Raw genomic sequence first — 23,349 nt, 5'->3', positions numbered from 1 at the left:
GAAACAGTATGGCACATCTTCACCGTGTAAATAAGCCAACGTCGATGCCCATCACGACTCCCACCGAAAGCCCGACAACACCCAAGCAGTCTTCGCCGTGCCCCGATTGAAATGACCTCGAATCACCGATCAATACTCCCCTTGTTGCGTTTGATTCAGATTACCACGACGTTCTGTGCTCTGTGGCCATGAGACTCTCCGGTCAAGTTGACATCTGACCCGAAGACGGTCTTCAAACACAGACTTTTCGATAGGTTGCAAGGTCAACAGACATCATACCTTTGATTTGAACCGCCATGGGACGACATATACCGCATAACTGATGAACGGAGACGACCCACGACGACGTTCATAACGTATGGTTTGGCGACGGTGGTTATGGCCCATACCGTACTACCGCTCACTTATTTTCGTTCCAACCTTGTTCTTGCCTCCGTTACTGTTCGAAGAAACACCTCTACGGAGCCCAAATGCCCTAGAAAAAACCCCTCAAATACCCCGGACGTGACGGCGGAGGCGATAATGGAAACAGCTGAGATGGTCCGTTGGGTTCAAGACACGATATCCTGCGGCACTGATGAGCTTTTCCGCATGGCCAATAACGGGAAACTGATAGAAAGGATACATGCCATTGCACACCCTCAGAGAAGCATAGAAGGCAGTCTCAAGCCAGGGATTGAGTCAGGTGGTTTGTCGTGGACAAACTAACGCCAGACTCAACATCAAATGCTGGTTCCATGTCACAGTTTTGAATTGGGGTGTTTGGTCCAATGCCCAGACCCTGTCACACTGTGTAACATCGCGGAGTGTTGATGAACCGACCCTCCCATCCAGCCGCGCCCATGGCATCCATAACCGGACAGCCAGGTTATCATAACACCCTTGTTTTGCTTTTCGACGGCTAACAACCGAGGCCTAGATGGTCCCAGAAGACATTCAAGGCGTGATGCTCACGTTTCGAACTTCGGATGTCGTGGTACCGGCAACGAAATATTCGGATCATGCGACGTCGAGTAGAGCCAAACGTGCTCAGCTTTATAGGTGCGGTCGATTATCCATTATTGTATACAGGATGGACATGGGGGGTTCGATTGTCATCAAAGGAGAAGGAACAGGAATCTTGAATCTCGACGTTGGCAACCGCAAGGCGCTAAGGATCCCGAACGGAAAGAGCGAGTCAGCACGCAGTTTCTGTCCGTAGACGGAAGCTGAATCACGTCTCGACAAGACAGAGAACTTTACCTCTTCAATGTGTTTCCTTCGGGTTGAAAGCAAACAGAACCCGAGTTCCCGGGTGTGTCTAAGGAGACTGACTGTTCGGGTTGTGACTGGACGAGAGACCAGCGTCTCCAGATTATCCACCTGAATTCACACCTTCAACTCCGAGACATAGTGAAGGGTTCACGAAGTCAAACGAACCATCTTGATAGATGGTTGGATTCCATCTTTACTAAACTTGCAGTCAGTTTACGTGCAGTTGGTTCGAGTCTAACCGCGGATAACGTGCTAGCCGTCCCAATTGGCTGCTCCTGTCTCCCGAGATCTATTTAGAAGAGAAAATGTGCAAAGCATTGCCACTAAGCGACTTTGACAAACTACTTCTGGCAGAAAGTCCAAAGTCGCCACATAATGCAAGAAGGAATGTCTCGCCTCTTTGAAATCAAGATTCTATCCGACAGAGAGCCCTCAGCAAACTCGAATCCAGATGCGAACACAAATGCGAATTACAGGGCCGCAAGTTCGCAACAATTCTCCAGCGAATCACAGACCGGGATCTGAGCCCAGATTACAAAAGCTGGAAAAAAACAAGACACAAGAAAAACATGATCTTAAGTTAGTTCAAATATGATACTTGAACGTTCGTGGAGCAAAACACGACCGACGATTGGTCGGCAGTTTTATCCGTGGCCCCATTCGAGGTCTCGAGAATCGTGAACAACTACAATGCAATTCCTTTTTTTTTTTTTTTTTTTTTTCAAATTTGTGGTTAATTTTCTGCAGAAATTCCCAGGTGAATGTGTTCATCAAAGGCACAGGGTCAAGAGCTTTAGCTCAGAACTATACCGGGCCTGATAATTCTCGCCCTAGGTCTTTTCGGCCTTATATGGACCAACTAGACTGGCGGCAATCTGCTTAGGGTATTTCCCCAAATACCTTCTTTTAAAGGTCCCACCTTTCTCTCTTTGACCTCTCGAGTTCCGTCAAGTCCCATCTTCCCACCTTTCTACGAATTCTATGTATCAGGCTATCTACTTCCCAGTTGGGTGACACTTGTCTATAAACACGTATGGCCGACCGCTTTCCCCCCTCCCCACCCCTCATACCTGGTCAATATCCATACTTCGCTTTCTTGAGCCCTTCGCCCCCGTCCTTTCACTAGAATTTATCAATCCCCAGCCCAACGCCAGTAGTCTACTTGTTGACCGCTATGAAGTTGTGGTATTTATAGGTAGACGCAGGAGGATACCAAGAACCCTCACATGATCAGCTACGAGCACGATAGCCAAGACCATCCCCAAACCCTTGCCAACATAGGAGAGAATCCTTGAAATCACACCTGAAACAGTCCACTCCAAGATGTCGGACCGTACCACAGCCAATTCCCACGGCCACGGAGCTCCAGCAGACCGCAACGGAAATCGCCAGACCGAGTCGGCAGGCAGGGAGAATGCAAGGTGAGTAGTCATCTTCCCGCCCAGCTTGCAACGAAAAACCTCCATTCTCTCTTACCTCTTTCACCTATCTCACCTGTTTCTCCCTCCCAATCGCATCTGCCCGTAAATAAGCTTCTTTCCAGCAACACATGGATGATCAAAAGCTGAGACCCCGTGACCTCCCCACAGCCAACATGCCAGCTACTCACCCGAACGCATTGAACAGATCCGCCAGCAGGAATCCGACCTGAACTACTACCGGAAGTTTCTAGAAGATTTGGTCTCCGTCATGCGTGATGCTCATAGCGAGTCCGTCGCTCGGATCGTCTCGCTCATTCGATCCGGGGCGTCGAACGAGGAGATCCACATCGCCCTTCAACGCGTCCGGGACGAGAGCTGACGTCGCACTCTTCAGCTTTCAACCTTGCAATGCGAAGCTGCGCTGTGGTTGGTAGCTTTCGGCTTTCGACTTTTGACTTTCGGTGATCATTTGTTCTTTGTTTTTGTTTCCGGGGACGTGGCACAGAGAAATCCAGGTTGAAATGAGAGTTGTTGACATAATGAACCATTCATATGTTGATCATAGGAGAACAAAAATGAGAGTGCCCTCTTTTTTTCTTTGCCTAGGCCTCGATAAAGACATAAGACAATTTCAATGCTGCACGTCGTGTGGTAAGACGATATAGCTCATGACACCTTTTTTCACGTTCATATTCTTTGCTGGGGTATTATGCCCTACGTGATCTGAACATCTGGAGTGTTGTGTTTTGTTATATGTGATTTCGCCTTAGATATTGCCCGGGATGTCAATGAATAGGGTTGTTAAAAAGGAAAGGTAAAAGAGTGTGTCCAACTCAAGGAGCAAGAAAAGGGGAAAAAGAAAAGTATTCGAACCCAGTGGCAATGACATCAGGCGTTGTTCAACCAACAAATGTGATCTTGTTAATATGGAACGGCTGTATGCCTTCAGGCGGCCTGGATGTCAAGTTGAAAAATACTTACCAAGCCCCGGTATAAGGGAGGGGCATACGACCAACGATAGGTGTGGAACCCGATGCAAGTTCACCAGCCGGGGCATGGGTAAACTGACCCTGGCGATGAGACATAACACAAAAGAGAAGTGGAAAAAGAACAACATCAAGATCGACGATTCAAACGCGGGACGTGTGGGTGAACGGAACCGAGATTGAGCTGCATCTGTCTGCCATTGGGATATGATTGTCGGAACAGAAAGATGAAAACGGGGGACAAGTACGCCGTCGACGTTACGCGCGTCTATACGATGTACCCGATCCAACGGACAGTTTTCTATTCAAGCTCCTTCGACCTTCAGACAATGGAAGCGGAATATCCGTTACTAGAGACCTAGGGCTACTTGGGTGTTTCTCGAAGGGGTCGAATGGAATGGGAGTCCCTGTGGGCTCACGGATTCTATCTCCGTGCGGTTTCGAGCAATGGAAGCTCAGGGTGTAGTGGATCACCCTTGCGCTGCGCGCCTCTTTTCCTGTAGACGCAGACGCTCCTCTTTCCTCTCCAATGCTAGAGATACTTCGACGCTTTGCTCTGTTTTGGAAAAGCTGTACTTACCCATCTCAAAGATTGACTGGAGAACCATCCTTGCACGGTCCGCCTCTGTAGGCAGAGAAAGACCCAAGACCCTCTTCCTCTCTCGCTCCCTCTCCATCTCCTAGGGACAAGAGTCCAAAGACTCAGTCCATTTGCTGTGAAAGAAATGTCCATACTAACCTAACTCTCACTGTTCGCTGTAGGCGATGAAGGGGCTGTTGAAGATGATGGGAGAAGGTGGTTCACGGACAGGGTTTCCCGCCCGAAATGACTACAGTAGGACGACGCCACGCCGATTCGATCCCCCGTAACCATGACAGGATTTCATCCAACTCGATCTCGATTCCAATCTTATCCTATACACACATGACAAACCGATATCCTATCTTCGATCACAGCCATACCCTAACACCCCTTTCCTATTTCCCACTAATCGGAATCCTAGTTCGCAGCAGTCCAGCATCGCCGACACCACCAGACCCCATCGGTGGCCTTGCTTGTTGGGACTAGTAGCCATGGGCAACGTCAATAGCAAACCCCACGCCAACGCCAAAGCCAACACCAAAGCCAACCCCAACATCAACGCCAACCCCATCGCTAAACTCAACACAAACCCAACACAAACCCACAACACCTTACATTTACCGGTCAGGGGGCGATGTCGACGCAGAATATAAGATAGCTCGTGTCACGCCGCGCATGAACAGCCGTGTTGTGAATCTAGCCAAACCTCTATGCAGAAGGGACTCGGTTAGAGGAGGTGTGCGCATGCATGCTTCCGTTGTGGTTGGTTTTGTAATCACAGGCGCCAAGGTATTGGACTGGGTTTCAACGGCAAGGGTTTGGAATATGGGATTTCGCATCTTGGAATCTGAAACTATATTCCTAGGGGATCCTATGTCGAAGACTGCTCATGGGTAAACTGTACATAGGTGCAGAGATGAGTGTCGAAGACCGGTGTCTAGCGGCTGCAGTGTGTGTATAGTGTCAGTGGCTGTTATTTAGAATCTGGCAAGACATGGCAAGATCTAGGTCGATATCCGTGTTTTCAGGGAGACAAGCCAGATTTACTTAGGTACTCTGTGAGTAGGTAACATAGAAACAGAATCGGTTTGAATTGATCTGAAGGAAATTTCATTCTTTGTCCATTGTGGCACCAATGCCACATTCCCATACCTATCATGATCACGCTTATACTTTTTCTTTTTGCTTTTAACATATCTAAGGGGTGCAACGGCCGGTGTACCGGGGGTACAGTGAGCAGTCACGGACGGTATAACGACCGCACAGCCACGCCAAGAAACGCTCGAGACCGAGGCCGTAGCCACCGTGAGGGGAGGTACCATACCTATTGGTTCAGATGTTAGTATAGAACGAAAGGATTGAAACAGGAAAAGAAAGATGCGAGATAGCAAAACTTACTTGCGCTGGTCAGTGTACCAGTAGTAAGGCTTGGGGTCCATGCCCTCATGCTTGTAAGCGGCCATCAGCTCATCCCAGTCGTCCATTCTCATAGAGCCTCCGACGATCTCGCCAACACCGGGCATAAGCACATCAACACTCTCAGTGACGCGGCGGTCCTCGGGGTCCTTCTTCATGTAGAAGGCCTTGATATTGGCGGGGAAGTGAGTCAGGAAGATGGGTTGGTTGATGATATCGGTCATGCGGCGTTCAGCAGCCTCGGCAATATCGTCGCCGAACTGGTGGGGCTGGCCCTCCTCGTTGGGGATTTCGTGCTCAATCAGCCACTGGATAGCATCGTCGTACTTCATGCGGAGGAAAGGACGGGACGGTTTCTTGAAGTCAGGGTTGAGCTGCTTGATATATCCGGCGATCTCGGGCTCAGCCAAAGTGTAGTCAATAACGCGGCAGATCACATCTTCAAGGTGGTCGAGCAGATCAGTGAAGGTGATGAAGTCCAACTCGGCTTCGATGTGAGTGTATTCCGACAGGTGGCGACGGGTCAATGACTTCTCGGCACGGAAAGATGGGCACACACAGTACACATCACCGAGAGAAGGGAGACATGTCTCGAGGTACAGCTGCGAGGACTGGGTGAGGTAGGCGTTCTCGCCGTAGTAGTCGAATTTAAACAAAGTGCTGCCGCCCTCGACTTGGGTCTGCACCATGGCGGGAGGTGTCACCTCCAGCATGCGGGTCTCCTCGAAGGCCTTGCGGAAAGCACGCAAAGTAGCAGCGCGAACCTTCATGACGGAGGAGGAAGTCTCACCGCGCAGAACCAAGTGGCGGTTGTCGTAGAGAGTCTGCGGGTCGGCGTCCGGCGCCACACGCGTGGTAATAGCCTCCTTGTCGCCGGCGGCCTTGCCGATAATCTCGAAAAAGTCGGCGTGCAGCTCGCGGTCGTTGGGTGCGTGCTGCTTGGGGGGCACGGCGCGCATCTCACCGTGGATGGACATGGAGGTTTCAAGGGTGAGGGTCATGATATCGTAGGTCTTCACCATGTCACCGGTCAGGACACACTGCAAGTATCCGTAGCCGTCGGTAAGAGTGAGGAAAACGACGTCCTTTTGGGCGCGGGCACGGTGAACTCGGCCCAGAACACGGACTCGGGTGCCGGCCTCATCGGACTCGGGGGTGCGCAGCTTGACGATGGCCGGATCGGTGACATCCAGACGAATGCGCACGGGCTTGGGCAACGAGGCATCCTCCTTGATCACGACCTTCTTGGCATCCTCCAGAACCTTCTGGCGCTTCTCGGCCTCAGCCTTCTCGCGGATGGCCAATTCGTGTTCCTTGGCAGCCTTCTTCTTGCGCTGCTCCCAGAGGTTGTTGGCCTTCTTCATTGCCGACTTGGTGGCGGGCTTCCATTCCAATTTGGCTGCGGGGTCAACATCCTCGCCAGCAGCGTCGGTCTGGGACTTGCGTGTGAGGTACTGAATGCCTTCGGTGGTAGGGGGATGTTCCACGTAGGCGTGGACGAGGGTCTTGTAGGGGGCGGTCTCGGTGCCGGTGGCGGAGGACTCGTCTCTCCCGACGTCTTCGTCGATGTAGATGGTGATAGACATGACTTTTGATCTAGTCCTTGCAGCCCAAGGCTTTGATTGATTGGGGTTGTAGCAGGGGAGTTCTGTGGGAGAGATAATAAATTAGCATAGGGTCTAATCTGTGAGTCATACACCAAAAAGCTCAAGGGATACAGGCAGGACAGATTAGAATGTGACAAAGAGCAGACTCACCTGATACGCAGAAAATGGAACTCTTATCTATTCCCAATTGCAAGTTGTCCCAGGAAGGAATCGCACATTGAGGTAGAGGGGTAAATTTCCGATAGATGCGGGATTCCCCACGGGTGCCTGAGGCATTTCCATATCTCGGATATCTTTCGGAATATATTCTTCTTGACTCATCCAAAGCTGATTTATATAAAAGTGCTATAGGTTGAAAAAAAAATATTACCTGACTTGCATTCCTTTATCTATATTAGTCCATTACGCACCTATAATACAGTATATCCGGGCTTATAATATTCGAGATATATCTATGGATGTATATACTTCATTCGAAGCAGATCACCAACCGAGTGAGAACCTTAGATATTTCTCTCCATCCAGTCCGTTCTATAATGATGTACGGAGTAATTATGTTGTACGAGATATATATCGATAGCTTTCTCTCCCATCTCATCCGTTCTGTAATTATTTAGTTACGGGGTAGTTCTGGATAATGTCTGTTGTATATAAAGGATGTCACGGGACCGGGAGAAGGGAGATTAAAAGAGGATTTAAAAGACGTCTTCTCCGTACTCTGTACTCCGTACTCCATATTTATATATATATAGTAATCTGATGGGAAATTAGGGCCTGATCCAGTTCTGCAGGAGCCACGGGAACTCGAAGTTTGGGGAAAACCGAGTTTGTTTTTATTTTTATTTTTACATATATTCTTTATAGGTACATATACAACATAGTTCATATATCTCAATGCTCAATGGAAAATCCAATGGAATAATTACATATAACTTCCTATAAAATCAATATAGAGAGTGTCCCGGCCCCCTTAACCCACTCCTATTCCTCTCCCCCTTTTAATGTTTTTTTTTCCCTCTTCATACCTTACCTGGATTCACTTCCTTGCCTTTCATTCCTTTTCTTCACGCTCTTTTTTTTTCTATCCCTTTTTGCTTCTGTTTCTTTTACCTTTACTTTAAGGATTATTTTTCTAGTTTTTTTTTTTTTTTTTTTTTCAAAAAAAAAACCAACCCAAGCCTGTCAACTGTAAACTCTTCCCCATCTCCCCCAGTCTTACCCCCTTTTTTTTTTTTTTTTCTTCAGATCTTTTTTCTTCACTCGTATTTCCCCTAAGCTGTTGAAGCTAACTATTTGTAGTCTTTGACTCTGGATTTCCTCCTACTCCTTCTTTCAGGAAACTTGATACTTTGTTCTGCATGGGGATTTGTGACATATACATATAAGTGGCATTCTCTAGAAGAGACCAAAAGGACGGGTTTGTTCTCCCATTCCCCAAATTCATTGAAAATGAAACATTCCAATTGACTTTTGAACTTCAATTTAGACACGTCTCCAGTTGAGCTTCGTCTTTTTTTTTTTTGGATAATCTTTCTTCTCCACCCGAATCCCTCCCTATTTTTCCCTGTGATCTTGGCTGTGGAGTCATCTCCTGAATGGTGATCTGATAATCCTCCCTTTATTTTTTTCCCTTTTCTTTTTCCCCCCCAGAGCGTCTCAGTCTGGTAGTCAGGGCCTCTCATCCCCGACTAAGGCTAGGTTCTTGTCTGAGGACAAGTTTTGGATCTATCTCGCCATGCAAGCCTCGGATGTATCGAACATTCCGAATAATTCGCGTCTAATTCACGGGTCTAAATACGCGTTGAACGGTGACACTGGCTTTTCCCACGGAGCTTACAACAATAACCATCCCAACCCGATTCAAGGATTCTCGGACCGGAACTCTCGCCGCGCCAATATCCCCGCTATAAACACTGCCGCAGGCCAACACTCCGATATGGCTTCCGGCTTCGATATGAACTACACCCCCCTTTTGCCCTCCCAGCTGCTAGTAGGCAGTCCTTTTCAACCAGGAACACCCTCGGCTTTTGCTTCCCCTCAATTTGCCAATTTTGGTGGCTTCTCACAGGGCAATGGCAATGGACACAATCAAAACAACCAGAACCATATGCACAGCCCAACACAAGGAATGCAGAACCACAGTTTGTATGGAATGATGTCACCTGACGGCATGGGCTCCCAAATGATGGGGCCTCAATCGCCGATCAATGGTCTTGGAGGTATGGGCAATGCGGCTCTGGGCAGCCCCCAAGCTTCTGTGGCTCCAGGCATGCTGTCAGGGACCAGTCGAACCGTGTATCTTGGAAATATCCCGGCTGAAACATCCGCCGAGGAGATTTTGAACCATGTGCGTAGCGGTCAAATTGAGTCGGTGCGCCTGCTCCCTGATAAGAACTGCGCATTTATCTCCTTCTTGGATAGCAGCTCTGCCACTCATTTCCATTCAGATGCCATCTTGAAGAAGTTGGCCATCAAGGGAAATGACATCAAGGTCGGCTGGGGTAAGCCTTCTCAGGTCCCCACCTCAGTCGCCCTGGCTGTTCAACAGTCCGGTGCGTCGCGTAATGTTTACCTTGGAAATTTGCCCGAGGAAACATCCGAGGATGATCTACGGGAGGATCTAGGCAAATTTGGGCCCATTGATACCGTCAAGATCGTCAAGGAGAAGGCGATTGGATTTGTCCACTTCCTGTCGATCAGTAATGCCATGAAGGCTGTAACCCAGCTCCCTCAGGAGCAACAATGGCAAGCGCCAAAGCGAGTGTTCTACGGCAAGGATCGTTGTGCTTATGTGTCCAAGACTCAGCAACAAAATGCTGCACAGTTCCTTGGAATTGCACCTGGATATGCGCACGTGCTAAATACTGCGGATCGGGATCTGATTTCTAACGCGCTTGCACAGCAGTCTGTTGCCGCTGCCGCTGTGGCAACGACAGCGGGCGGTGTCAACAACCTCGGTAACCGCACAATTTACCTTGGAAACATTCACCCCGAAACAACCATTGAAGAGATCTGCAATGTGGTCCGCGGAGGCTTACTGCACCATGTTCGATACATCCCAGATAAGCACATTTGCTTTGTTACATTTATCGACCCCACCTCCGCCGCCTCCTTCTACGCCCTGAGCAACCTGCAGGGGCTGATGATCCACAACCGACGCCTGAAGATTGGATGGGGTAAACACTCCGGCCCCCTTCCACCCGCTATTGCGTTAGCAGTCAGCGGTGGTGCATCACGTAATGTCTATGTTGGTAACCTGGACGAGGCCTGGACGGAGGAACGCCTTCGCCAGGACTTCTCGGAGTACGGTGAGATCGAGTTGGTGAACACCCTGCGTGAGAAGAGCTGCGCCTTTGTCAACTTCACAAACATCGCCAATGCCATCAAGGCTATTGAGGGAATGCGCAATCGGGAAGACTACCGGCGATTCAAGATCAACTTTGGAAAGGACCGCTGCGGAAACCCACCCCGTCAAGCCGGAAACAACCAGAACGGACAACAGAACCGTAATGGAACCGGCATGGAAGGCCAGTCACCACCGTCCGCTCTTAATGGATTCCAGCAGAACCTCAGCCAGTCTGGCTCCCAGTCCAGCCCGAGTCGCCCTGCCCTTTCCCCGGCATCCGGGTCATCTCAAAATGGGCAGCACCGCCACCCGCTGCAGAACGTATCCTCTCCATCTGGGGTCTTGAACGTCGGCTCGAGCAACCCACTAACCATGTACCTGAACCAGATGTCCGCTCATCAGGCACAGGACCAGGAGAACCATATCCACGACCCTATGGCCCTTGCTAGCTTACAGGCACAGTCCCAGGCACAGCAATCGCTGTACAACGGTGTCAGCAACGGTGACATGTCAAACGGAAACATGGACCCACCTATGCACCAGCACAAATCCTCCAACAGCTACCTCAGTGTGGCAAATGGATCGGGACACGGTCATCACGCAAGCACCAGCAGCCTTAGTGTGCCACGTGCCTCGCACTCAAGAGCTGTCAGCTTGCCCTCATTCTCCCAAGAGCCCTTCGGCCCGGTCTCTGGTCAAAGTCACAGTCGCGCAGGTGCGCACCAGCCTCAGAGCAGCTTCTCCAGCTTCTCTGCCCTCGCTGGACTGAATCACTCAGGATTTGGCTTGGCTATTCAAAACGAAAACTCCCTGCCCGGCTGGGCTGAGGAGGAGATCGGGGCCAAATAATTATTTGCGCACGCTCCGAAGCATGCAACCTTGGGCTCATTGTCCTGGGTGAACTTAATGCCACATTATTATTGTCTGTTATTACATATAGTCCCTTCTTGATTCTCATGTCTTTCCTCCCCCCGCCACCCCGCCCTTTTTATCTGATTCGTTTCTTGTATTGGTCATAATCTCTTCACTTCGGACTCTTTGCCATTCACTTTCCACCCTTTCCTTTATTTATTTATCTTTGGCTGTTTTTGGCTTTTCCCATTTCTTCGTCCGGAATTATTCCGTTCGCAATGATTTTCTATTCCCCTATTAATCCTTTTCATGCCATCTTCCCTTCATTTACCACATTGTATTGCTAGCTGGCTTTGAGTCTTCTCCATCTTTCTATATTTTGACTTTTCTATCTCTTTATTTTGCTCTGGGGCTGTGAGTACGCTGCATGTTTCACTGGATGATGACCATGGAGAGGGACGAGTCGTGGCGGTGATTATCGCATTGCATAGCGACCACTTGGGACTTTGGTCCTATTGGATTTTATTGCTAGCAGAGAATTGGCCATCTACCCGTTGAACTTGGAACATTAGTTAGAAATGTAAATGATCATCCATCTGTAATAGAAACCGGCTAGATTTCATACATGGAAACAAGAAGAATGTACCGGGCCAGATGTCATCTCCAATATCATCTTCAGCTATCTACCAGGGCAGGATTGGAACCGTTGAGTAGGCTGTATCGGCATGATCTAGGGAATAACTAGCATTTCGTAGATCTGTGATTGAAATTGTGCTGCTTAGTCCATATTACATGCATATACAGCCAGTCTCTTAGTTTTCATTCGGCCTTATTTCGCTCTCATCTGTCATCGACATCTACAATGCTCAGGTCACGTGATGACCAATCCCAAATCGGGCAAAGACGGACACATCAAATTGGATGCTTCAAACCACCTTATCCATTCGTCTCTCATCCACAACCCCAAACAAGCCATAGCAAAATCTGCGCCAACTTTACAACATGGCGCTTCCACCAGAGCAAATTAACATCAAGCGTCGGCGTGAGGAAGAGCCGGTCGAGACCCTATGTACGAGAGCAATCCCCTTGAATTTTCCCCTGCAACGTAATCCCATCTCAAAGGACACATAAAACCATTCAAGCGTTGCCTATGAAATTTCGTCCAACATATTGACAACAGAACTAACCTACCCCGCAGTCATTCAATCTGCACTCCACCAAACCAAGCGGCGCTTCACCGACTTCGTTTTCCACAGAGTCACTCTGAAAGCTAGCGAGAGCACGAGTGCAGATGCATCTCCAAGCCCCCCAGCAACACCAGCCGCTCAGCGGCTCCTGCGCAGCCCGCGCTCAGTAAGCAGTCTTCATGTAAACCGGCGGGCTCCGGCATCCTCGATGGGTGTGCCCATGGTGCGGGCCACCTCGCCGGGAGCAGAATTTCGCGAAGCGCAGCGCATCATAGCTGCACGCAAAGATGTGGCAGAGAAGCACAAGCATGCCGTTTACGGGGGTCCCAATCCTTTTACTGAACTGCAGCCCAGCTCTGCGGCTAGCTCTGATATCACCCGTCAACCCACAGTACGCGACAGCAGCCCGGCGTCAGTAGAGACTTCTTCCAGCCGTGCGCAAGCCCTGCGCCGCTTCCAGATCTCGCGCTCAAATCTCGACTCCCTGAGAAGTTCCCCTGGGGGAATACAGAAGCGACGCGCTGGTGGTCCGGCGCCTGGTGTGGCCGTTCTGGTCGAGCAGCTGCAGCGGAATGCGCACTCGCGCAAAGCGTCTATGGTCTCGGATCTGGTGGCGGAAGCACAGTCTCTCTCGCTGAAGCCCAAAGAACTTGTTCAGGATACAACGCCCCCGTCACCTGTTAAACCACGCAAGCGACCTGTCATTAACCAGGCCGAGAAACGGTGGCGCGAGGAGCGCAAGGGTGTCATCTCGGCTGCGAAACAGCATCTGTCTGATACCTTGGAAAAATCCGCTCAGACACAACAGAGGAGCTGGGACCAGGAAGCCGAACGCCTGGCCCATGATTTAGAGCAGGTCGCGATGGAGCTCGAGCTAGAACATGACCAAGACCATGGCATGGACCTCGATGTCCAGATCGCTGGAAGACCAGCTCCTCCCCCGCCTGCATCTTTGCAGCCTGCTTTCAGTGCCGCTCCTAAGCCCCCGTTGAAATATCAACCCCGACAACCCAAAGAACCAAGAGTCGCACCTACACCACTGCAGACTTCTGTGCAAACTGAACAGGCTGTGGAGGAGGATGACGAAGGCGACTATGTTTACGATGTTTACGTCCGTCGTCCGCTATCGGAAGCTGAGATGCTGAAGAATCCACTCGCCGAATATGAATCCGATCAGCAGCAAAAGGCGATGGCCAAATCCCAGCCTGGGGTGGGTGTCATTGTCATCACGGCCGAGGATGAGGAAATTTGGGAGGAGTTTATAGAGGATGACGAGGAGGAATGGGATAGTGAGGATGCTGACTCTAATGGTACGTGATTTTCCCCCATATTTTGCCCTCTCCTTACCCCTTTGCCTCGATCTTCTTCCTCTTCATTTCCAACTCATAGACTTCCGCTAACCCTGTTCGACCACAGCCGAAAATCACCCCGCCAACGATTATCCAGATGAAGAAGCGTCATCCGATGACGACGAGTTTGACTTTGATGATTCAGCGAGCGAGGATGGCGGGACTGGGTATATGTCTCGCTACCGCGGGCACGTAGACTCGGATGAAGACTACTAATCTGATTTGTTTGTTGACGGCCATCACAAAAAGCGACATTAATCTTCTTGCCATTTCCCCACTTCTCTTTGTTCTCGTTTTAAGAGGGTTCCGTTCGTCGGGCGTTTGCTTTGATTGACCCAGATACCTCAAAATTCATAATCCAGGCCTCGTTTGCTACCATCTTATTTGACCAGCCACCGAGAGCAAGGATATGGGTAGATAGCTAAAACAAAATAATCCCAAGCCCCAGCCAGAGAGGACAAAAAGATGACTGGGCCTTGTGTCCACTGTGGACTGAACTGGGAAACTGGTATATCAAGTAGGCAACAGACAAACGAGCGCTACATCCATGCTTCAGGATATGATCTCTCAGACGTGTAGTAAACCTATCCATCGAGCTCGGGAGATGCCTCCTAAACCATTCATCTACCAAACTCGATACATCGATGTATTATTGGGATCATGGAATAAAGGATGATCCCTGAGACTGAACCAGGATAAAGCCCCCCCTCACCGCTGATCCTGCATAGAAATTGAAAGCTGAAACGACACTACGACATCCTATACTACTAAACTATACCGCTTTCCTAGGCATTCGTCGAATATTTTTAGCCGTGTAGGATTGCATACAACATACATACAATATAGGCCATTGGTAACCAGTAGCATCAAAAGCAGCAGCCAACAGCGTCTAAAGACATGTGAATTCAAGCCATGTCCCCACCATTACATTCCCGGTCCTAATCCCATTCATCAATTCAATCCCAACCCTTGGTGCGATTCCACCCGCAGTCGCCCCTCTCCGCCCCCGAAAATATCTCCCCGAGAGAAAATGGTGACGAAAGTAGATGGAAAACCTCCGTGCGAGGGAAGTGGTCAGGCCACCCAAGTTAAAATAGCGGGCCAACGTTCAACTCTCGTATGGTGGAACCAACCAGATACGACGGTTTGTGTTGGGGGGGACTGGGGGTTCGCTTGTCTAACATCAAGATAGGAAGGAGTTAATGATTGTGCCACGTGGTTTTGCTTGTAATGCAGTCATCGTGAGATGTGATGAGATGGACGGGCCGAGTGTCGTATTGCGGGGTAGAGATGCAGATGAAGTCATTTTTGGAGCAGGGCGGGTAGATGAGGCTGTGTTGACCTTAGTGTTAGTGTTGGCGCAATAGATATGTGTATGTTGATGACGAGGCTCGGTCAGGTGTTCAGATATACATGCCGGGGATGTCGATCTTGTATATACTTACCCGGCAGCTGCAGAGTCTATTGGATGAAGAATATATATACTGTAGTTCAGTCCTTCGGTAATTGGTCCATAAAGATTGATGACAACCAACTATATTGTACAAATAGATGCAGTGTACATCTTGCTTCGCCGTAGGTTGTACAGACCGTTCCAAAGTTGCGATTATACAGTGTTCGAATCAGTCTGCCTGCATGTCCCGAAACAGTAATAAGATATGCATGCTGCAGGAGATCTATCCTATAGCGGTCACTAGTGTAGCGCTATAAATTATTGGGTGCGGCAAATTCAGTAACCAACCCAACATATGCGAACAGCTTCTTAACATAGGTGATATGGAATAGAATTTCAATAAATGCATGATCAATGCACGCACGTTCCAACGGCGCTTGATAAATGGATAATAGCCTTTTGAGAGGCGCAAGGTTGGATATCATTATACACATGTACACCGTAGACTCGACAATATTTGCAAGGCTACCACCCCACTACTTCGTGCAGAAATAGCTCCATATTAATCCGGCAACACGGCCCAAAACATGCCAAAATCTCGAAGATCATAAGAGATTACATTCGGCTTCTAAACGGGCAGATCCGATGCATACTAGGCACTTTGTGTTCTTCACGCTTCTTATCTTGAGCTTCTTATATGTTGCTCAAGTTTGAATGGAAGATCAACTCAATATCGCAACTCCGTCTGAATCTCCGTGTTCTCCGGTCTCGATGGAGCCAGAATATCATTCACGGCTACCCCGAAGTGTATCCATGGGTCGTAATGGGTCTATACTATAGCCTGGCCTGGTTCCATGGTTCGCTTTCATTTACTGCAATTTAATATCTCAATGCTGGTTGGGCGGATATAATAAGCGAAAGTTTATGAAGATGTGAGGCTCTGTAAGGAAAGGAAAACAAAAAAAAAAAAAAAACGTCGCGCTAGATGTAATTTACTCTATTGAAAAATTACAATAGAAACCAAAAAACAAATACCCACTGTAAAATACACGAATTCTTTACCTGTATCCCAGTCCTTGAAGACTCTTTCTGATTCATTCCAAACATGAAACAACCGTGCAACGTTCTGACTCGCAAAAGGAACCATGAGACCGACGTCACCAGTCCGCCTTGTTTGAGCATGTGCTTCCGTAACCCAATGGGAATTTTTAACTATCAAAGAAAAACTGTTGCCAAACCGAGTCAAGATGTGCAAGTTGTCGTCAGATGTATGCTCGGGGAATCTCTCAAGTATCCGCTATTAGTTGGGCATGTCTAGCATCGGTTGCGGAGAACGTCGGAAGACAATCCGTCACACTAGATGACATGTGGTCTCTGATGCTGTGGTCTGTGAAGCGATCCCTTAAAACTCAAATTTCTGAATAATACCTGAAGATATGCTGTGTGGTATTGCTTGATACTGTATGCTTTGAAGATCAAGGTCCTGCCAAATTGGGTGTATGGAGTAGAATGGATAAACTTTATCATACTTCAACGAAGATGACGCGGTTGATCCGGAGAAATTCATGAGCTATGAGGAAAGGCTATCGATAGTCTGACCTACTAAATCAGATGCAAGTCGGTGATATCCCAGAACTAAACACGCAGATACTACCTCAACTTCACGCTGAGATGAATACTACGCACCAGAATCATAGCCCCGCCCCCTCCTTTCAAACCAACCTGTTCGAGGCAGCAAATCCCGAAGCGATGCATTAAGACATCTCCGTCATCCAACAGGCTGTCGGAATTCAGACTATCAGCTGAAACATTAAAGTGCAGAAATAGCTCAAGCCAGAAGGCCCGATCCCGGAGCTAATGACCCGGGTCTCTGGCTTCGGTGTGATGGTGGTAGCATTAGTGCTTCGCCATGTTGTCAATGCTTGGGACTGATTGGCGTGGCTTGGGTTGAAGTCATACGCATGTGTGAATAGTGACCTGATCGGTGTCCTCACCGATAGTTATAGCGGACGCTGTAAATTTGACTGTTTACTACTTTAGGGATGGTCGAAGGTGCACAGCGCCTGGAAGTTAATGTGCGTGCATTTGACTTATGATCGCTACGGTCGCTCCTGATCATGAGTTGAGGGAGGTAATGATATTGTGGTTGTCTTGGTCGTTCTGACGAATGAAAGATGGTTTCACCTGTTGGTTCTTGGACTTTTTCACTTGGCTTTTTCATTTCTTTTTCATTTCCACCTTTTTTTTCCCGTTTCATTTCTTCGGAGGATCCATGTCACATCTCCCCATACGCAACATCCACACACATGTCCTAGCCTACATCACACCCAATCCAATCGTTCCTAACCTTGCAGTGAAAATCCTTCTTTCGCTTAATCATAGGTTGTAGTTTGTAGTACATCGTAGTATGGCGACATATCCTCGTTCCACTGCATAGCCCACGATCGGCTGCCGTGTAACAGTTTCCGTGCCAAATCCGGCCGTCAGGGCTGATCCGAATCCACTGTGGGAAATTTATTATTCTGCAGAACTCCTATGTACGTTGTCTCTGTTTACATAGCAGTAAACCTTTTCCAATGCATTATACCGGAGAGATGCCGTGAGAAAAAGAAACGACAGGCCAACACTATCCAATCCGGGTCTGACAATGTCGTTGTTCTCCACATATAACCGGTTGGACATTGCATATACGCACTGGCAAATCACAAGATGAGATAGCTGCTTTACCTGGCATTTAGTGGGCCGATTTAAGGTCTGAAGTCTGTACAAGAGATGTATGTTTGTACGACTGTATTGCACAGACCCAAAGTTAAGGCAGATCGTGTTTTCCAGGCCTGAAGAGTTGGCTGTGGATCAAAATAAATGAACATTCAATATCAGTGTATAATATATTCCATACAATATATCGTATGCTGTGTAACTATCTATTACATCCATGGACATATATATCCGGAAAAGCATACACACCTGATAGGCCTGAAATAAGCAAACCCCGACACAACCACCCCAGTTCTAGAACAACGATCAGGATCAAGCTAGTGACAACGTAAGACGAAAAGTAGGAATAGATCATCGAAAGTGAAAAATAAGCACAGCCTCTGTCAGTTCGTCAGAGAATTCCACGTGTCACTAGTGCTTATGAGCACCTCTCCGCAGCTGGGGTCGAGCTCTTTATTTTTATTTTTATTTTTGGCTTTGGGGCTGATAAGCATGGCTGGCTTTGGCAAGAGCCTGGAATTACGGGGTAAGATATCCATTGTGCTATATGTATCTGAGTAACGACTAACCCGTCTAAAGGGAAAAGCACGAGAGAAACGAATTGCCTTAACACGGAATTCGAATCTATATCCACTTAGCCTTGTAAGGGTCGTGAAGAAGATCGGCAAGGAAAAGAATGGTATCCAATAGCCGATTGCAGTGTTTTCAACGACGAACAGAAAACATCATGCAATAACTTTGCTCGATATTGTTTCATTTCATTCCAGGGCTTAATAAAATGGGGTTTGTGGATATCCCGTGCGGTAGATTGGTGAACTTCGACAATTTTGTATATTAATGTATATATCATCCACGTGGCTGGACTATCTACACAGGCAATGGCAATATACAAGCTGAATGATATTAGTATCCTAAGCCCGATGAGTATTAGCGCAGTTTCTATTTGGCCAGTCGGCAGTAATTAACGTAATGGAAATTTAAAATACATTGGTATCTAAGACAGGTATTTGTGCAAGATTTAGCCTTGTATTTCCGACTGAGGATTCTCATTCGTTGCTTCGCTTATCATTTCTTTGTGATTTGCACGTCGATCGATTCCAGAAGCGTGGTGGAATACGGAGTCTAGTCCGCTTTGAGTCTGTACTTTTGTTACGGTAATTTCGTCTTGAATATCGAAAATTTCAAAGAAAAAAAAAACACCCATATTCTGTCTTTGCTTCTACGTGTTATACACTCATAGCGTTTTTTCCCCCTCTTCTTTCTCTCTGAGAAAAATTACAGATCCTCATGAATTGCTTGCCGAAAAGTGAGATCTCCTTCAGACAAAGGCGATAGACATGGACCTACCTCGCCCTAGACTACATACGGTAAAAGAAGCTGGAGGCACTAGTAGGTACTGGATATTGAGAATCCTTGGCATATTTCCCTCCCATTTTTGATTCGCGAGGTACTTGGTTCAATGGTACTATATACAGGGGGCCATATAATTAATAATATCACGATGGTAGTATGACAGCATTGAGTATCCCGAAAGCATAGACGTATTCCCGTCAGAGCCACAATAAAAAAAACAGGAAGGTGATCATGGTTGATTTCATTGCGGGTGAGTTGCATTGGATCGAACCGTGCAGGATTGGGTCGGCCCCCGTTTATCATTTTAGTGCGAATGATGGCGTGGGGTCCAAGAAGCGGAGATACTCGGATTTAGGACCTTGCACTAAATATTATACATCAGCCCTCTAGTCTACCTGCGCCTAGGTACACCGTACATGCTACTGCTTATACCGAATTAGGAGCATAACGCGAAACTACCACTACTCTATACTACATGTAGTAAAAGCACATACCACGGACATGGGTCACTAGGGCGTGTCTAGTGCGAGAAATCCTGCACGCTTGTCACCTTGCGGCTGAAACATACGCCGAGTGTCCGAGGGCAAAATCAAGTAGGCTGAATCTGGGCCTATAGCTACCTAGATAGGGGACTCGGATCCGAAGCGAGCGCAAGGCCGAGAGGAATCGCGGAATGTTTGATTATTAATGCTCCTCTTTTTTTTACTAACGAAATATTTGAATCCCTGATAGCCAAGGGATAGATCGTTGGAAATTACCACGGGCCTATGATCTGATGTTGCAACACTGGCGCCAGGTTTTGACGCCCTCAGCGGGCCCCAACAGCCAACAACCAACAAAAGCCAACCCTTTGCGGGATTACCAGGGTTCTCGGGATAGTCGCTCTTGCCTGCAGGAGGTTACAATCAGGTGCTCGCGCCCAGTACTTGTTTTTAGTTAGCTACTCTGTAGTTGGCTAGTTGACTAGTTGGCATTCCTTACTCCGTACATGTACCGAGCTTTGAACAATATAACCAGCTTACAACAGGGCCCCACATATACGAATCAAGCACTCTTTCGCAGTCACGAGCTGCCAGGCTCTAAGCGTATCATGCCACGCGTTTGATCTGACAGTTCGGGGTAGTTCGGGGGGTCTCAGTGGATCCGAGATTTACTTGAGAGTGGCCGAGCCTCAAATTCCGATCCATGGAAAGATGAGGCGATTCCAACCTTGGAAGGTTACAAGGTCCGAAAAGGGTTATTTGTAATCATTTGGAATCACCGTGGAGTTCGGAGTTCACGGAATAGGAGCACCAGTCAAATAGATCGGTATTATGCGTCAATCGAGATTACCTGTCTCCGTACTCCGTATGGATGGATATACAGCATACTTGGTGCAGATGAACTTTTTGTCCCGTTGTGGGGGAGTGCCTATCCCTTCTCTCCGTTAGGCAACCCGTTCTAAAACTGTAGGATCCCCGAGTGTTGCGCAGTGACTGCGCGTCCCCGGGATCCATTCAGGACAAGTTGGATCCTGATCTCCCTGCGATGTAGTATCCGTGGTCGAATTTTCGGAAAATTGCGCATCAAACGAGTCATTCCCCCTGTCGACGGGTTCATCCCGTTTCAAATGGGGGAGAACAGATTCCAGGAAGCTGAGAGAGGAAGGGTCCAGATCTAAATGGATTCTAGATCGTCAAAAGGCCTAAACGCGCATTGTTATCTACTCCATACTCCGCAATGCATAAGGCAATCTACTTCGTGGAATGGCGATATTATCCAATTATTTCGTGCTGCAACCGTGGGGCTGTCGGCGGCTATCGCTAACGTTAAGCAACAGGACATAGCGTTTTCTTGGCTGCTGACTTGGGACAGTTGCAGAGCCTGGAGAACAGTCAAGGATCAGAGATTTGGAATTCATCCTTGCATACGGAGTACACTATCCTCATAATTGAGCTACAAACAAAGACAGCATTACAAAGAAGAAAAAAAAAAGAATATACCCAGAAAAAGGAGTTTCGACACCTCTCACCGATCTACGCGGCTCAGACCGGAAAAAGAAATATGAAATCATCAGGCAGTTAAGCGATAGAAGAAGATGATTGGTTATATACATATGAATTTTGGACCAATCTTCCTACGTTCTGTATTTGAATAAATTAAATTATTTTTTGTTGGTTAGTCGTTGGAGAGGGGCATGCCAATATGCACATCATGACTCGCGCAATGTGACAATAATTAACTTGGAAATTACCATGTTCTTTTGCTACCATGAGCACGGCAATGATGTCTCCATTCAGGAGAGAGTTGGATATTTGGGTCCCAGCGCGGTGAAGTGCACATATCGTCTGCATCTACTCTCCTAGCGTATCAAATCCTTTTACGGAGTGCTTAGAACCAAAGAAAAAAAAAAAAAGACGACATGGAAAATGCGATTGTAATATATACCAAAGCACGTGATTGAAACTGTCTGCGGCTACGCGACTGACGAACGCCATCAGGCTTGTGATTGGACGTGGATAGACAAAGAAAACAAGGTGGAGAGGGAGGGGGAAACTGGTATTAGTCCCCCGGGGAAGCCATGTTGATCCGATCTGCACGGAATCGGGGGCTTCAGGGACTAGGATTGTGAGAAGAGGCTTGCCAAGGGGGTCTCGGAAATAGCGGGCCATACAGAACCGACGCCCTGATTGACGGAATCCACGCTTGCGCAAGTTGACTGCGCCGCAGAGATATCGCAACGTTTCTGCCTTTTTCCTGGTCCCTTTTTTTTTTCTATAACAATTTGAGGAGATGATGTGGATGTCTCCAAGCAAATGAGATACAAGTATACCCGAGACCATGATACCTGTCCCCGCTCAGACCTGTTGATACCTACAATCTATATTGTTATACTTTTTTTTTTCTCAAATGTAAACCGTGAAGAAAATCCAAGGAAACCGTTGGCGGCTGCAGACTGACGATCTGGTCAAGGCGCAGATCGAAAAAAAAATGGCGCATAGGAAAATTATCACGCGAGTAACGTCTGAGGGCCATAAGTGGAGTGAGATGCATCGTCACAAATTTATGATGCAAGTTGACTGCGGAAATCTATATCGGCTGCTGCCGAGTTAACGCTGGCGCTCCCCCAATCTCCCCGCGTCTGAGATAAAAAAGTCAATCCACGGTTTGCTCTCGGTGCTGTTACTGAATGTGTACAATCTCAACCAGTATCAACTTAGCTCCGTTCAAGGTCCTGAAGAGGATAGAGGAGAATTGTGTGCTACAATCTTCAAGAAGCACTCTTACCTCATAATGCACCTGGCAGCCTTGGATGTGTTGGCCAAATTGAGCTTGCATTAGCTCCTTACGCTCATTCGTCCCGGCATCCCAGGGCCATGGCGCACGTCGCAACAGATGACTTTTGCGTCTACCAATAGACGCGGCGCGTTTGTGTTGGTTTTTTTTCTTCTTCTTAATTTCTGCAGTCTTTTTCCCTTCTATCCATGACCTCGAATAACAAAAAAGAAAAGAATGAGGAAAAAAACCCCCCCCAGTCAACATCTGACTGTATTAGCTCTCTACCTATCCACTTCTCACATGAACGGGTACGGTAGCGTTGGACAGTGCAAAATGAAACACTGACACTAAAATAGACAATGTACGCGAATTCTGTAGTTTTTTTTCTTTTTGAAAATTTGATTTTTTTATTAGATTAAGTCCCCAAAGAATCTCGACCCTATGCTAGTCATAAAGAGATAGCAATGGTTCTAATATCGGGTCGATATGAAATTTGTCATTCTTAAATTTTGCCTTGGCGCTAAGATTGTAAAAGGGCTAAACGTACGGAGTATGTCGTATGTCGTATGTAATTTTGATTACCGCGTAGCACCGGGTAACTTGCAATACCAAAGAAAATTCAAGGA

General features: G+C 47.8%; 5 protein-coding genes across 5 annotated transcripts; 3 read left to right on the top strand and 2 right to left on the bottom strand.

Annotated features, from left to right (window-relative positions):
* Positions 1–2,577: 2,577 nt before the first annotated feature.
* On the top strand, positions 2,578–3,054 carry N7500_002050 (uncharacterized protein; the record flags this gene model as incomplete). Its single annotated transcript, XM_056673196.1, has 2 exons — positions 2,578–2,675; positions 2,844–3,054. 2 exons carry the CDS (start codon positions 2,578–2,580, stop codon positions 3,052–3,054), a joined length of 309 nt encoding a protein of 102 aa, XP_056536715.1.
* Positions 3,055–4,131: 1,077 nt separating this feature from the next.
* N7500_002049 (uncharacterized protein) lies at positions 4,132–4,338 on the bottom strand (the record flags this gene model as incomplete). The annotated part of the gene is made up of 2 exons (XM_056673195.1): positions 4,132–4,217; positions 4,242–4,338. 2 exons carry the CDS (start codon positions 4,336–4,338, stop codon positions 4,132–4,134), a joined length of 183 nt encoding a protein of 60 aa, XP_056536714.1.
* Positions 4,339–5,441: 1,103 nt separating this feature from the next.
* Positions 5,442–7,246, bottom strand: N7500_002048 (asparagine--tRNA ligase DED81; the record flags this gene model as incomplete). The annotated part of the gene is made up of 2 exons (XM_056673194.1): positions 5,442–5,568; positions 5,643–7,246. 2 exons carry the CDS (start codon positions 7,244–7,246, stop codon positions 5,442–5,444), a joined length of 1,731 nt encoding a protein of 576 aa, XP_056536713.1.
* A 1,756-nt stretch (positions 7,247–9,002) lies between these two features.
* N7500_002047 (putative differentiation regulator (Nrd1)) lies at positions 9,003–11,462 on the top strand (the record flags this gene model as incomplete). The annotated part of the gene is made up of 1 exon (XM_056673193.1): positions 9,003–11,462. The coding sequence occupies one exon, from the start codon at positions 9,003–9,005 to the stop codon at positions 11,460–11,462; it is 2,460 nt and encodes an 819-aa protein (XP_056536712.1).
* A 1,005-nt stretch (positions 11,463–12,467) lies between these two features.
* N7500_002046 (Iwr1 domain-containing protein) lies at positions 12,468–14,217 on the top strand (the record flags this gene model as incomplete). Its single annotated transcript, XM_056673192.1, has 3 exons — positions 12,468–12,534; positions 12,664–13,962; positions 14,069–14,217. The coding sequence occupies 3 exons, from the start codon at positions 12,468–12,470 to the stop codon at positions 14,215–14,217; spliced, it is 1,515 nt and encodes a 504-aa protein (XP_056536711.1).
* Positions 14,218–23,349: the final 9,132 nt, after the last annotated feature.

Source organism: Penicillium coprophilum (genome assembly GCF_028826855.1).
Source record: "Penicillium coprophilum strain IBT 35676 chromosome Unknown utg000002l_segment0_segment0, whole genome shotgun sequence".
Lineage (NCBI taxonomy): Eukaryota > Fungi > Ascomycota > Eurotiomycetes > Eurotiales > Aspergillaceae > Penicillium > Penicillium coprophilum.
This window is presented reverse-complemented; position numbering and strand designations above follow the sequence as displayed.